Genomic DNA, 16,879 nt, shown 5'->3' on the forward strand with positions numbered 1-16,879 from the left:
CTGAGTCAGGTTTGTAGGCCTCCTTGCTCGCACACGCTTTTTCAGATCGGCCCACAAATTTTCATCATTGCCAAACAGTTCTATTTTTGTTTCATCAGACGAGAGGAAATGTATCCAAAAAATACGATCTTTGTCCCCATGTGCAGTTGCAAAACATAGTCTGGCTTTTTTGGAGCAGTTGCTTCTTCCTTGCTGAGCGGCCTTTCAGGTTATGTCAATATAGGACTCGTTTTACTGTGGATAGAGATATTTTTGTACCTGTTTCCTCCAGCATCTTCACAAGATCCTTTGCTGTTTTTCTGGGATTGATTTGCACTTTTCGCACCAAAGTACATTCATCTCTAGGAGACAGAACGCGTCTCCTTCCTGAGCTGTATGACAGCTGCGTGGTCCCATGGTGTTTACACTTGCGTACTATTGTTTGTACAGATAAACGTGGTACCGTCAGGCGTTTGGAAATTGCTCCCAAGGATGAACCAGACTTGTGGGGGTCTACAGTTTTTTTTTCCTGAGATCTTGGCTGATTTCTTTTGATTTTCCCATGATGTCAAGCAAAGAGGCACTGAGTTTGAAGGTAGGCCTTGAAATACATCCACAGGTACACCTCCAATTGACTCAAATGAAGTCAATTAGCCTATCAGAAGCTTCTAAAGCAATGACATAATTGTCAACTTAGTGTATATAAACGTCTGACCCACTGGAATTGTGATACAGTGAAATAATCTGTCTAAACAATTGATGGAAAAATTACTTGTCATACACAAAGTAGAAGTCCTAACCAACTAGCCAAAACTATAGTTTGTTAACAAGACATTTGTGTGGAGTGGTTGAAAAATTAGTTTTAATGACTCCAACCTAAGTGTATGTAAACTTCCGATTTCAACAGTAGATACTATGCACACCGGTACAAATAAAAATCGTTATTCTTTTTGTGTTACTTTTTATTTTAGCCTACTTGGTAAATATTTTGTTCTTCTTGAACTGCACTGTTGGTTAAGGGCTTGTAAGTCAGCATTTCATGGTGAAGTCTACATCTTTTGTATTCGGTGCATGTGGCAAATAAAGTTTGATTTGAAATACAGTATTTCCATTTGATAAACCGTACATTTCAAAAATGGATATTAGAATAATTAGGATTACATTTAATTTTGTCACAATAAGGAAGGTAAATATAATCAAGATATTTGCAAAATGTATTACAATAAATATAAAAGTTTCAGACCCCCAAAGTAAACTATAGTTGAAATGAGTCCACGTCCCATGTCCCCCATTGCGTAGATGCCTCTATTCCAAATGAGAGTGAAAGGAAAGATGGGAACATTTGACTGTGCCCATCTAATTTATCTACGGTTGAAGCATATACAGTACATTGTAGCTGGAGCTACACTATGCATGGAGTGTTCTGTCACTAATTTACCTGCACTATAGTAATCATAAGAGGAAGGTCTTCATTTATTTCTGCAGTACGACAAGGATCAAATATGGGAAAGATTTTCTCTGAGAATTTGCACCCTGTGAAAGTGAATAGGTGAGACTTTGCATCAACATCAAAGAATGACACTTGGCCTTCCTTATAATCCAGGAAGACACCGACTTTCTGGGGTCGGGGAAAAGGTAAAATAAGGCGTGGAATTTTTGTGCACGCCAGATATTCCTTGCCATCCCTGTGACACAGAGTCCATAACCCTTTCTCAGGCTCAGATGAAATTAATTCCTTCCTAGGCACTGTCTTGCAAGCTACTCCTATAACCCAGTTTGATTTCTCCTGTAACCCAACTTCCCAATAATGTTTCCCATAGTTGTACCCTTGTTTGGCCAGGATACAGACATCCTCAGTGAATCTCTCAGGATTATCTGGGACCTTCAATTTCCTTGGCGATTTTCTCACTTGTTTTCCATCATTAGAGAGGATAAGCCATGGGCCTGCAGTGTTGGGGTCCATCGTCACGTCCACTACATAAATGTAGAAAAGTGAAACATCACATGCTATTCTCTGCACTGAAATTACATTTCTTAAATTATGTTCTGTACCTGCATATTTCTGCATCTCTTTCAGTTCTGTGGAAAAAAAAGCCCAATTAGTGGTTAACTGGTACAATGAGAGGGAAGTTTTAATGTCCTGACTGTCCTTATTTGTTGTTAAACCAAGAGAACATGTATATCACAGATTTATGACTGGCATGTTATGAACACTTACACTTGACTGCTGATATGCACCATTTTTTTGGATTGTATTAACAGTATTAACAGACTAATGAACAAAATACAGATAAAAAGTGTATTTTAAGCCAGGGGTGTCAAACGCAATCCATGGACGGCCTAGTGTCTGACGGTTTTAGTTTTTTCCTTTCAATTAAGACCTAGAAACCAGGTGAGGAGAGTTCCTTACTAAATCAGTGACCTTACTTCTATCAACTACAACGGAGGAGTGAAAACCCGCAGACACTCTGCCCTCTGTGTAATTAGTTTGACACCTGTGTTTTAAGGCAAAACATTTAAAAACCCTGTAACATTTAAATACCCTGTGATTCAAACATACCGATAGCTGACAGCTTTCTTATTTGGTCTTCGGTGGAGTCTTTCACTTGAAGCACTGTATTTCGAACACAGCCCAAGAAGTTGACTTGATAAACAGCAACATTAGTCCAGCTTTTAGATTTTGGAAGGGTAGTTTGCTTGTAAAAACTCTGTTAAAAGGAAGGTAAAATGTTACTGTCAAAACATCTCACAGGCCTGAAATACATAGCTTTTTCTTTCAGGTTTCCAGCATAAGGAATGAACAAGATGAGTTTACATTTTTTTTTAAGTACTTCCACTGACCTGTAGAAGGTCGAGATGGTCCTCGGTGTGTGAGAGCTGCTCCAGCTCAGTACTTCTCCTCTGTAGCTCAGTGATTTCCTGCTCCAGGTCATTGATGAGCCCTTCTGCCTGCCTTTCTGCTGATTTCTGCTTCTCCTCAATCACCTCTATGAGTTCAGCCTGGTTTGACTCAATAGATCGCATCAGTGCAGTGAAGACTTCAACACTGTCCGCTATTTCACTCTCTGCATTGTCCTGATAGGAATTGACATTGATTACATCATAGACATCGACATTAGATTTAGACTAACACCCAATGTGGTTTAGTTATACATGTAGATAAATTGTCCAGCATAATACATCTTGAAAAATTACATTTATGATTGGAAACGCATCAGCGCTGCAACAACAAATAATGCTGAATTCTTGAATCAGTCCCTCCTGGATTCTGCGATATGCATTTTGACAAAACTATCCCCGGCATATGTTAAGGCTATTTCCACAACAAACATTTTAAATAATCACAATATTGTAGCATAAAACTGACCTATTACCACAGTACAAAAAGATGGCTCGCAATTTCAACCAATCACTGCACATGTACGACATATGTTTCAATCATGCCCCATGTCAACAAACCTTTTCCTCATCAGTGCATTTGTGTCAAATTGGAAAACATTTTGGCATATTGTCATGCAAAATGTCAGAATAGCTGCAGCAAATTCAAGCATCACAAAAAATCCCTGCGGAATCCTGGGGGGACTGTTAATCTAAGGACTCACTCTACTTAACTTCACTGAAGCGTTGATCTCCTCCACCTTCAGCTGCCGGTCTTGGATCATCTGCTGCACATCCGCCTTTGACCTCCGAATAAGAGCCTGTGGACAACACGAGGCTACATCCTTCAAACTCAACGCTGGACCTCAAACCCAGTTCCACTGCATTTTTTTCCCCATTGTTCCACTAATCAGGGACTGATTTAGAGCTGGGACACCAGGTGTATGCAATAACTATCAGGTAGAATAGAAAACCAGCAGGCTCTGGACCTCATAGGGTAAGAGTTGAGCACCCCTGGGTTACACTCCTTCATTTATTCCCAAAACGTAGCTGGTGTAGGGCAGTTTCTTGGGATAAGATAACCTTATGTAAGGGATAATCAACAAGGGGCTATACGTTCCATGGAAAGTAATGAAATACATGGAAGGTGTGTTCCACGACATGCTAGCGGAGTGGAACTGACATTACACGAAGTTGCATTATTTTCTAGATATCTCATAGACACCTAATTGAATATCCCTTTTATACCATGGCTATAATTGAACACATTTGCCACTAGAAATGTGTTCAACATACACTAAAGTAGTCACTAATGCTACTAGATAACTACAGCAGTCGCCGTGGTAACTAAACAACAGACAGACCTGCTGGATTAGTTGACCAAACCATAAGTGCTATGTAGCTTGTTTTGGGTCGCAGGTTTAGAAATGGCTGAAAAATGGCATTTGATATAGAGCCAACTCTGCAAATAGCACTGCTGGGTGAATAGTGAATAGAAAGGTTCAGCACAAATATATGCAAGTAGAAGTTCTAATTGGATGGTTTTCAGAGATGGATGGGAGGGGTTGAAGGGAACTGAAAAAGATAACTATTGTAAAATGTACAGTGTATATATTACACTGAACAAAAATGCAATTGCAACATGAAACAATTTCAAACATTTTACTGACAGATGAAGTCGGAAGTTTACGTACACACATGCCACCTCATGATGCCAGTCCTGTGTATGCTTCCCATGTTTAAAATGTTGTGTGAAACATGCTAATATAGGTACCATGACTTGGGATTTGTGCCTTGTACCTTGTTCATAGACTGCTTACGGGGTAAGGAAACCGATACGTAATTTTGCAATTTGAGTGAACTATCAATAAACATTTTTAAAAATGTAAACTTTTGCTAAATAATTGTAGTTTCTATGACTTCATATAAAGAAATGAATACCTGTACCTCACAAATGTTTAGATAAAAATGTATAATATCTTAAACTGTCACTTCTATTTCTTTCAGTACTCGATTACTAAATCCAACACTACTATGCACTCTGTTCAAATGGAAAGGTAGCATTTACAGTTGAAGTTGGAAGTTGACATACACCTTAGCCAAATACATTTAAACTCAGTTTTTCACAATTCCTGACATTTAATCCTAGTAAAAATTCCCTGTTTTAGGTATGTTAGGATCACCACTTTATTTTAAGAATGTGAAATGTCTTGCACACGCTTTTTCAGTTCTGCCCACAAATGTTCTATGTGATTGAGGTCAGGGCTTTGTGATGGCCACTCCAATACCTTGACTTTGTTGTCCTTAAGACATTTTGCCACAACCTTGGAAGTATGGAAGTCATTGTTCATTGGGAAGAAACATTTACAACCAAGCTTTAACTTCCTAGAATCATATTTTGACTTGTTGAAACAAAGTTTAGGGGTAGATTTTTGGAATCCTTTCTCTGCAAGTTGAACAAGTGGATTACTCTAATCGCTGTCGCCAACTAAACAGACTTTTTGGGATATAAATAAGGATTTTATCTAACAAAACGTCACCACATGTTAAAGCTAGGACCCTTTTGGATGACAAATTTGAAGATTTTCAAAAAGTATGTGGATATTTAATCTTTATATGTGAATGTATAAAACCTGTGCTGGTGTAAAAAATATTTTGATGTGGGGCGCCGTCCTCAAACAATCGCATGGCATGTTTTCACTGTAATAGCTACTGTACATCGGAGAGAGCAGTTAGATTAACAAGAACAAGTTTTCAGCCGATATAGGACACTTATATGCACCTAAATGTTTAAAATCCATAATATTTGATTTGCGCGCCCTTCAGTTCCACCGGAAGTTGTCCCGCTAGCGGGACACTGATTCTTAAGAGGTTTAGCAAGAAATTTGTGGAGTGGTTGAAAAGTTAGTTTTACTGACTCCAACCTAAGTGTATGTAAACTTCCGACTTCATCTGTAGTTACAGTTCAAATATGGAAATCGGTCAATTTAAATTAATTCATTAGGCCCTAACCTATGGATTTCACATGACTGAGCAGGGGAGCAGCAGGGCCTTGGAGGGCCCACCCACTTAGGAGCCAGGCCAAGCCAATCATGAGTTTTTCCCCATAAAAATAGTTTTTATTTCAGACAGAAACACTCCTCAGTGCCCGCCCCCAACCAGAAAGTCCTGCAGGTGAAGAAGCTGGACATGTGGGTCCTTGGCTCGCTTTTTGCCAATTGAACGCTCCCTCAACTTGAGACATCTGTGGCATTGTGTTGTGTGACAAAACTGCACATTTTAAAGTGGCCATTTGTCCCCAGCACAGGGTGCACCTGTGTAACAATCATGCTGTTTAATATTCTTGATATGGCAAACCTGTCACGTGGATGGATTATTTTGGCAATGGAGAAATGCTGTCTAACAGGGATGCAAACAAATTTGTGCACAAAACTTAAGAGAAATAAGCTTTTTGTGCGCATGGAACAATTCTGCGATTTTATTTATTTATTTTTATTTCAGCTCATGATGCATGGGACCAACACTTTTGATGTTGCGTTCATATTTTTGTTCAGTGTACCATTGTTGTCCGTTAGTTTACTCCAATTAGGGGAGGGGTGATTGGGTTATGGGAAAGTAATGAAGAAGGAAAATTATATTTAAAAAATGAGAACTATATGGGCGATTGGATATGATGCAGACATTAACATTGATAGAACCCACAATCTGCAATAGTAAAGCTGATCTAGCCCCTAAGCCTAGTGGTTAGAGTGGTGGACTAGCAACCGGAAGGTTGCAAGTTCAAAACTCTCGAGCTGGCAAGTGTGTCGTTCAGCCCCTGAACAGGCAGTTAACCCACTGTTCTTAAGGCCGTCATTGAAAATAAGAATATGTTCTTAACTGACTTGCCTAGTTAAATAAAGGTAAAAAAAAAAAGAAGAAAATAAAGAGGTTTGTATATTTAGTGTTAAAAGGAAAATGTTAACGTCGTTAGGAAAAGGTACCATCTTTAGTTGCGATTCTGTTTGTAGTGGCACAGTGTGGTGATGTTTGTGGTCTGTCTCAGCACAAAACTGACACACACATGTCTGGTCGCTCCTACAGAACAGCTCCAGCAGCCTATCATGCTTCTTGCACATCCTGTCCTCCAGGTTCTCCACAGGGTCAATCAGCTTGTGTCTCTTCAGATTCACCACTCTCTGATGAGGCTCCAGGTGAATCTCACAGTAAGAGGTCAGACACACCAGGCAGGACTTCAGGGCCTTGAGCTTCCTCCCAGAGCAGATGTCACAGGCCACTTCTCCAGTTGCAGCAATGCACCCTTCATTAACTCTCATATTCCTAAAATGATCAACAACTTCTCTGAACGACGTGTTGATTCGAAGCTCAGGCCTTCTGTAAAATGTCTCCTTACACAAAGGACACTGGCACAGGTCACTGATATCCCAATACCCTCCGATACAATTCTTACAGAAGTTGTGGCCACATGGAGTGGAAACTGGGTCAGTGAACAACTCTAGACAGATGGAGCACTGGAATTGGCTTTCATTCAGGGAGGAAGCCATATCTGAAAATAGATACATTTGTTTGTCAGGCCATGTGAATCTTGACCCAAACCCCAAATATCGCATAATTTACAAAATTATCAAAACGCTTATGCTTGTGTTCACAAAAAAATGTATCAGTTTGTCAATGAGTGAGATGAAAAATGTCTTTAAAGGAACATTTCAACTTAACATTTAACACTTCCAGGTCACAGATATGTTTCACACATAATTGGCCAACAGGACGCACCGAATGACCACATCCGGTATATTGACTGCGTGGACAACATTTATAAGGTAAAAGCAGTCCTGTTCTGCAAGGCCTCTGTTATAGCGATCACACGATACATTTGTGTGTATTTTAGATATGGTTGTCCGTGTTCGATAGAGCCATTGTTCCTATCAGCTGATTCATTGCTAGATGTCGAAGGTGACCAGTGTGGTATCACCTGAAAAGCATCAGTCTGGTACACTTTTGCAAAAAATATATGCTTCACGAGATGTCTGCCTGGCTGTCTGAGAGGGTATGTCTGTATGTCAGGTTGAGTCTTTCACTATTTTACCGATTGCAGCTTTATCATCAGACGTTTTGTCTTGAATGCAATGTTTGAACTCAAGATATTTGACACATACAGTACACTACTGGTCAAAAACACCTACTCCTTCAAGGGCTTTTCTTTATTTGGACTATTTTCTACATTATAAAGTAACAGTGAAGCCATCAAAACTATGAAATAACACATATGGAATCATGTAGTAACCAAAAAAGTGTTAAACAAATACATTTTATATTTGAGATTCTTCAAATAGCAACCCTTTGACCAACCTTTCGATGCCTTCACTAAAATTCTACAATCTAGAAAATAGTAAAAAGAAAGAAAATCCCTTGAATGACCGGTAGTGTATATGCAAAAGCTTTCCAGACGGATGCTTATCAATGATATAATTTTGTTCAACTCTTGGTGAGGACTTGTGGTTTATGACAAAACAAACTGTTGTTATTAAAGTAATGAATATATACTGTAGAATGGCAGAGCTAAGGTGAAATGTCCCTTTAATGCCCTTGGTTTCTAAGACCATATCAGATGATCTCTAGAACAGGTTTAACAACATACTGTAAAAGTACAGGGTGACACATCAAGAATGGGAACAAACCAACATTAAGCAATTAGGTTCCTGAGAAATGACACCATCTTTTATAAACATGAGGAAATATAATTATTGGTAAATGTATACACTTAAGAACTGTTCAGCCCCAAACAAATTCACTTGAAAGCAATTATAATTCATCCACATACAACAATAAGCAGTGCATTGGGACAATGAATTTAGCACTTTCAGGCATTGTAGAAAACCCAAACTGCATATTCCATGACAGGAAAACTACTACAAGATATAACACCGAACAAAAAAACATTTGACATTTATTATAATGGTTGGGATTAAGGCAACTATTCCCCTAAGTACAGAGGAAGGCATTTTTTGATATATTTTTTTAGGAAATGTACTCATTTACTGCATAAGTATTAGAATACCATGATAAAGTTCTAAAAAAGTATGCTGTTTTAGTATTAATTTATGTTGATAATATGAAATTCCATTACAAGGAACGTTCCTACCTGTGAATGTGTCGTCTATCCTATTTACTTTCACTTTACATCAGGGACAAAGCATTAAATACTCCCCCCCCCCCCCTCCATTTTAAAGTAGTCAATTTCTGCTTCCGTTAACTTATTGGTACATACCGCCACCTACTGTGCAGGATTGTGTATAGTTTAAACAGGTATAAAGCCAAGCAGCTAAACACTGCTGGAAAATTTGCTCAGAAATATAATCAAAGATGGTGGATAGATAAGATACTCAGTCCATTTTCCATTGAAATAAATTGTCAAGGTTCCTGTCTGTAAGTTCATGGTTCCTCAATCTCTGGCATGCTAACAAGAGAGAGGGAACAGTTGACTCTAGGGTATTTAGTGTCACCAGAGTGGCCCCACCCAAATAGAAAACATTTGGGAGTAGAGTGTTTTGCTTTCTCTTCTGTCTCTGGTATAATGCATTGGCTGATCCCTCTGACTCTGGCTTTTGGTCTGACTCTTTCACTATTTGGTATTTTGACCAATCACATCAAATCTTTTTCAAATGACCAGTTAGTGAAAAACAATATCAGAATTGGTTTCCTTGTGTAAACACAGCCTAATTGGTCTTTTGACTATTCAGATCAGGGGCACATTCCTCCTCATACCTTACAATGCCTGGATAGGTATTTTAAGTATAAGCTAACAACATATTTGACCTGTTTCAAGAAGCTAGGCATATGCTGCACGTCACTTTCAGAGGAGAGCCATTACGGGTTACTTTGACAAATTGTTTATCGAAATGTGTTTCCTACTGATGATTTACCTCTCCAGAGAACGCATTCCCACTGCTCCAGAGTCCAATTGCGTCAAGCTATACACCACTCCAGCCGACATTTGGCATTGCACATGGTGCTCTTCTATGGAAACTCATTTCATGAAGCTTCCAACAAACAGTTATTGTGCTAAAGTTGCTTGCAGAGGCAGTTTGCAACCGAGGAAAGACTATTTTTACATGCTTAGCACTCGGTGGTCTCTTCGGTCTTCTGTGAGCTTGTGTGGCCTACCACTTTGCGGCTGAGCCGTTGTTATTCCTAGACTTTTTCACTTAACAATAACAGCACTTACAATTGACCAGGGCAGCTCGAGCAGTGCAAAAAATTGATGTCTTATTGGAAAGGTGGCATCCTATGACGGTGCCACTTTGAAAGTAACTGAGCTCTTTAGTAAGGCCATTTTACTGCCAGGGTTTGTCTATGGATATGGCATGGCTGTGTGTTCGATTCTATACCCCTGTCAGCAACAGGTGTGGCTGAAATAGCCAAATCCACTAATTTGAAGAGGTATCCACATACTTGTTTATTTATAGTGTACCTTAATACATGACCTTTTTCAAGAAGCTAGGCAAATGTCGCATGTCACGACTTCACAGGTAAGGTATTTGAAGTTTTTTTTTTCATTTTTTGTAAAAATATTTTCATTGAACCAGACATTGTCGAGTCTTCCCCCATCACCGTCAGCAAAAGAAACGGTGATCAACAGTGTTGTCACTGAAGTTGACCCAGTTTTGAAATCGGTGGAAGCAGAGAAATGATTTACAAGTGCGGAGATAGTTGAAAAGAGAACACAGGATGCTGTTGTAAAAAACACCTGTCTCTGTACTAATAGCTAGCTAACGTTAGCTGACTGGCTCACTAGCTAATGTTACGTGCATAATCTGTGTAGTAATATTATTTGTATCTCAGAAAGCCATTTGCATTGCTAGATATAGCCTAATGATAGCTAGGTAGCTACAGTAACATTGAACCTACTGTAGTTGGTTAGCTTTAGCTACCGGCAGATTCATGCATGGTGCATGCGTGGAATTATGAGATTGGATTATGGTTCATAGTTTAGCTAGCTAAATATCTTAACAAAAGACTCCACTATTTAAGTAATGATTTCACTGTATCGCTTACACGTTCTGTATGCTGTGCAGGTGACAAACAAACGTTTAATTTATTGTGATATAGTGTGTGATTACCAGAGATGGTAATGTAAAGAACAACACGACTGGTACCAAAGTCAGATTAGAATAAAGGCCAAGGACTAGATGAAGTGTATTTTTACCTAGAGTTTTTCCTTATTGTAGGCTACTCCTTTCACCACTTTTAGTCTTGAAATCTTTGGGTGTTTACTACATTACCATAATCACTCTGTTTAGTACATGGACTCCATGTCACTCCTTAAAGACATGGGTGGGGCTAACATGCTGACCACACTGCTCGCGTTGCAAAATAAATGCACACATACATGTTTATTTTAGGAATAAGGCCTGTTTTTCTTTTGAAGCCAGAAGGAGGCTAGTATCAGCTATATTTATGCCTTTACTAGACCATGGGGATATTTTATATATGAATGCTTCCACTCAGTGTTTGAGATCAATTGACACTCTTTTTACCATGGGACTTTGAGATGTATTTTAAACTGCAAAACCCTTACGCACCACTGCACTTTGTATACCAGGGTTGGCTGGCCTTCTCTAGTCACTCGTAGGCTCAGTCACTGGTATACTTTTATTTACAAAGCCATTTTGGGTTTACTACCTATTTATTTGTGCATTTTTATTGTTCAGAAATGCAGGCAATCTCAACGTTGTGTGTTTCAGGGAAGACATCCTCCTCCCTCATGTGGTACTTCCTGCAGGCTCCTCCTGACATGACTCTCTAGCATGACAATGCCACCAACCATACTGCTCGTTCTGTGCGTGGTTTCCTGCAAGACAGGAATGTCAGTGTTCTGCTATGGCCAGCGAAGAGCCCGGATCTCAGTTCCATTGAGCACATCTGGGACCTGTTGGATCGGAGGGTGAGGGCTAGGGCTAGGGCCATTCCCCCAAGAAATATCAAGAACATGGAGGTACCTTGGTGGGAGTAACATCTCATAGCAAGAACTGGCACATCTGGTGCAGTCCATGAGGAGGAGATGCACTGCAATATTTAATGCAGGCTGAGATTTAGGCTTCTTTTACCCTCAAGTACAAAGGAAAGCATATATTTGTTTTTTGGTGTCATGTACTCATTCTTTAGGAACATTAGAATACCATCATAGACTTCTAAAAGAGTATGTTGTTTTAGTATTCAGTTACCTGTTTATAGTACGGAATTCTATTACAAGGAACGTTCCTACCTGTGAATTTGTTGTCTCCTATTTACTTTCACTTTACATCAGGGACAAAGCATTAAATACTCCTTCAGAAGTTCTGTCACCCTAAAGCTGTAAAGAGGACACATCCCTATCTTTGCCTTTTCCATGTATGTGACAGTATGACCAGAGCCATTGAGTGCTCTCTCCATTTTAAAGTAGTAAAATGTTATTCTACTTCTAGGAGATTATTGGTGGTTCGTTAAACTGAAAAGGTGCATAATGCCTACTATTGTGATGTATGTTGTATAGTTTCAACAGGCATAAAGCAAAGCACCTGTACGGTGCTGGAATATTTGCTCAGAAGTATAATGCATTGGCTTATCACTCCCGCTGACCTGGATGGAATTCTGCTTAACCCATCAGAAGTTGATGTGTTTGATACCGTTTTCCATGTATTCTGTTCCGTGTATGTTTGTTAACTTGCTATGTGTATAAAAAAGTGTGATTTTTGTTCTCTTTTATTACAACTGTATTCCTATGACTGTTTATTGTTGAAGTGATAATGCCTGAGAAGCCGGTGTTTGGAGGATATATTGGCACGGGTGTTGTTAGGCCTGAGATGAAGTCGAGGGCTGGCAAACCGTACCAATATATCCTCCAAAAACCGGACTTGAGGGCTTCATGACTTTTATACAACCGGTTACCAACATATTAAAATAATGATTGACATATCTTCATGAAAAACTTGAAAAACAAGCGTTCGTTCTATCGGTTTAGTTGCCAGAGACACTACCAAGTCGTTAAGTCTTTTGTTCTGTATCTATGGACACCACCCAGTCATTTGTTCTAAATGTTCCATTGCCATACTGGCTGGCAATGTTCTTAACCCTTGTTTGCTTGCTAGTAAACTACGGCAAACTTACAGTTACTTTAAACAGTGCAGCCAGAATAACAGCAAAGTAACTACATTTGCGTTTGTTAAAGTTGTTTTCTAGTGACATTTATTTGGATACGTCCATAACAATGAGCTAATGATGGGTGATTTCGACTGGCATAGAAAATGTGCTCTCTTGTCAGGACACTGTTGTTCAGAGGAGCTAGCCAACAACACAGTTAACACAATCACTTCAAACTGAAGCTGGAAAGACCGCAAACTACAGTAGCTGCATTTCATTACGTTTAACCTGTTTTTTTTAAATTGACGTTTCTCTGTGTAGATCAATACAAATGATGCCAGTTGTCTGCCTGTCTGTCTCATCCCTCTGTCTCATTGAAACAATGTTGCAAATGTCGATGGGACAAACAGCAAGGTTTATACAAATCTCCGCTTTTGAAAACCAAATGCTAGTCTAAAAGAAATGGGAGATAATGTCAAGATGCTTTGCATGTTGGAGATCAAGTTTATCAGCCCAACCAGGCAATGTATAAGACTAGATTGCGCAGTGAGATGGAACAGAGTAAATATGCATTTCAACATCATAGCTTAAGCTTCGGTGGTAACTTGTTGAATAGACATCACCTGGAATGAGGTTTTAACCAATCAGTACCCATGATTAGATCCTCCCGATTAGGACACATAAGGTAGACTTGGGTTTAAAACTCCTTAACTATGTTTATTTTTAGACCAAACTTATTGTAAACACTTTGTTTTCCCTAAATCCTTCCAGCAACATTCTTCAAAATGTTTTTTGCAACAATTACAATTTGACACAATCACCATCCCTTCATGTACGCTATTATTTGATTGAAATAACTGACTTTACTTTACAATATACATACGTATATAATGTCCTCTGATATTTTTGGGACGGTGAAACATTTGTGTCTTTTGGCCCTGTACTCCAAAAGGTTAGATTTGAAATCAAACCATGACTCGGGATCGGTGTCCCATCCATGGGACGGTTGAGCTAATGTAGGCTAATGTGATTAGCATGAGGTAGTAAGTAACAAGAACATTTCCCAGGACATATCTGATATTGGCAGAAAGCTTAAATTCGTGTTAATCTAACTGCACTGTCCAATTTGCAGTAGATATTACAGTTAAAGAATACCATGTATTGTTTGAGGAGAGTGCACAACATGAAACTTTATTAATAAACACATGAAGCACATTTGGGCAGTCTTGATACAAAATGAACAGAAATGCAATGGTTCACTAGATCAGTCTAAAACTTTTAAATCTAAATTGCAGCTGAGTTGGCTGGAATAATACATTATGGCCTTTCTCTTGCATTTCAAAGATGATGGTACACAAAAAATGTAGAGTCACAATCTTGATGTTGGCATTGCCTGCTAGTAATATTGGACCACATTCTTCACTTTCTATACTTTAATACACATTGTGTGTATATTCCCCCCTCCACCCCCCCTTCACAAAGTGCTTTAATTTTGAAACAGTTATACCGATATGGATGAAAAGTCCAAAAGAGTACAGAGCCAAAACAACAAGAAATGTGTCCATGTCCCAATATTTTTGGAACTCACTTTATATAATGCATTCGTACAGTATTTGGACCCCTTGACCTTTTCCACGTTTTGTTACATTCTAAAAATTATTAAATTGTGATTTCTCCTCATCAATATAAATACAATACCCCATAATGTCAAAGCAAAAACAGTTATAAAAAAACGTGTGCAAATGTATATATATATAAAAAAAACTGATTTAGATAAGTATTCAGATTCTTTACTCAGTACTTTGTTGAAGCACATTTGGCAGCAATTAGACTAGATTCTTCTTGGGTATGACACTACAAGCTTGGCACACCTTTATTTGGGAGGTTTCTCCCAGTCATCTCTGCAGATCCTGTCAAGCTCTTTCAGTTTGGATGGGGAGCGTCGCTGCACAGCTATTTTCAGGTCTCTCCAGAGATGTTCGATCGGGTTCAAGTCCGGGCTCTGGCAGGGCTACTCAAGGACATTGAGACTTGTCCCGAAGCCACACCTGCATTGTCTTTGCTGTGTGCTTAGAGTCATTGTCGTGTTGGAAGGTGAACATTCGCACCATTCTGAGGTCATGAGCGCTCTGGAGCAGGTTATCAAGGATATATCTGTACTTTGCTCCATTCATCTTTCCCTCGATCCTGACATGTCTCCCAGTCCGTGCCGCTGAAAAACATCCCCACAGCATGATGCTACCACCACCATGATTCACCGTAGGGATTGTGCCAGGTTTCCTCCAGACATGAAACTTGGCATTCAGGCCAAAGAGTTCAATCTTGGTTTCATCAGACCAGAGACCAGAGAAACTTAGAGCGGGCTGTCATGTGCCATTTACTGAGGATTGGCTTCCGTCTGGCAACTCTACAATTAATTCCTAAATGTTGGAGAGGTACAGATATTGGAAGGTTCTAAATGTACATATATTGATAAAAACATGTTTTTGCTTTGTCATTATGGGGTATTGTGTGTAGATTGAGGATTTGTATCTATTTAATCAATTTTAGAATAAGGCTGCTTGGCATTCAGGCCAAAGAGTTCAATCTTGGTTTCAACCAGTCACTCACCCCGTTACAAAATGACTCTCATGGTCTGAGAGGGGTGAGTGACTGGTTGCCGGGAAGTCAGGCGCAGGAGAGCAGAGAACTTTAATTTACACCCTGGCCCAAAGGCACAGGTGAGGCAACACAAAGCACAACCACGGTAAACATGAACCGGATTAAACAAAACAAACAAACCTAGGTTTGAAACAAACCTAGCGCAAGCCAGCCTGTAGCGTAACACCCTACACAAAGAACAATTCCACAAACAGACATTGTGTTGTTTAAGTGTTCCAAACAGGAAGTGGGAATTCTGAGGCTGGTCGATTTTCAACCAAGATCCTATTGAATTCACAGCGAGATATGGATGAGTTTGCACTTCTTACGGCTTGTCTGATGCCTCTACTGTGAAGGGGGGCTGAATGAGAGGGGAATTAGTCAGGTCTGCCATGACCTAACCATCCTCTCGCGTTCACATGAGAGGGAGCTCTGTTCCATCGCTCATCAGAAGTCAATGTAATTCTCAGGTTGGAACGTTATTCAAGATTTATGTTAAAAACATTCTAAAGATTGATTCAATACATCGTTTGACATGTTTCTACAGACTGTTACGGAACTTTTGGACATTTCGTCAGCTTTTAGTGAACGCGCTTCCTGACGTTGGATTTGTTTACCAAACACACTGACAAAAATAGCTATTTGGACATAAATGATGGACATTACCGAACAAAACAAACATTTCTTGTGGGAGTCCTGGGAGTGCATTCCGACGAAGATCAGCAAAGGTAAGTAAAGATTTATAATGCTTTTTATGAGTTTTGTTGACTGCACAATTTGGCGGATAACTGTATGGCTTGCTTTTATGGCTGAACGCTGTTTTCAGATTATTGAATCTTGTGTTTTGCCGTAAAGCTTTTTGAAATCTGATACAGCGGTTGCATTAAGAACAACTGTATCTTTAATTCTATGTAAAACATGTATCTTTCATCAAAGTTTATGATGAGTATTTATGTTATTTGACGTGGCTCTCTGCAATTTCTCCGGATATTTTGGAGGCATTTCTGAACATGGCGCCAATGTAAACTGAGGTTTTTGGATATAAATATTAACTTTATCGAACAAAAAATATATCTATTGTGTAACATGAAGTCCTATGAGTTTCATCTGATGAAGATCATCAAAGGTTAGGGATTAATTCTCTCCATTTCTGATTTTTGTGACTCCTGTCTTTGGCTGGAAAAATGACTGTGTTTGTCTGTGATTTTGCGGTGACCTAACATAATCGTTTGTGGTGCTTTCGCTGAAAAGCCAATTTGAAATC

The 16,879-nt window shown here is 39.2% G+C and overlaps 1 protein-coding gene across 1 annotated transcript; it reads right to left on the reverse strand.

Moving 5' to 3' along the window:
- Positions 1-926: 926 nt before the first annotated feature.
- Positions 927-9,024, reverse strand: LOC110531530 (E3 ubiquitin-protein ligase TRIM39). Its single transcript, XM_021614749.3, has 7 exons — positions 8,999-9,024; positions 6,840-7,402; positions 3,582-3,677; positions 2,821-3,054; positions 2,540-2,687; positions 2,032-2,058; positions 927-1,953 (listed from the first exon to the last, which is right to left on the reverse strand). The coding sequence occupies exons 2-7, from the start codon at positions 7,398-7,400 to the stop codon at positions 1,409-1,411; spliced, it is 1,611 nt and encodes a 536-aa protein (XP_021470424.3). The 5' UTR covers positions 7,401-7,402; positions 8,999-9,024; the 3' UTR covers positions 927-1,408.
- Between the last annotated feature and the right edge of the window lie 7,855 nt (positions 9,025-16,879).

Source organism: Oncorhynchus mykiss, chromosome 9, assembly GCF_057628025.1.
Source record: "Oncorhynchus mykiss isolate SJ-2025 chromosome 9, ASM5762802v1, whole genome shotgun sequence".
Lineage (NCBI taxonomy): Eukaryota > Metazoa > Chordata > Actinopteri > Salmoniformes > Salmonidae > Oncorhynchus > Oncorhynchus mykiss.

Excerpts from the sequence above, each read along its gene's own strand:
- LOC110531530 (XM_021614749.3), bottom strand. The coding sequence starts at position 7,400 with ATGGCTTCCTCCCTGAATGAAAGCCAATTCCAGTGCTCCATCTGTCTA. Across the intron at positions 3,678-6,839 it reads CAGAATCGCAACTAAAGATG|GCTCTTATTCGGAGGTCAAA; the intron begins GTACCTTTTCCT and ends TGTTGTCCACAG. Across the intron at positions 3,055-3,581 it reads CTTCAGTGAAGTTAAGTAGA|GACAATGCAGAGAGTGAAAT; the intron begins GTGAGTCCTTAG and ends AATTCCTATCAG.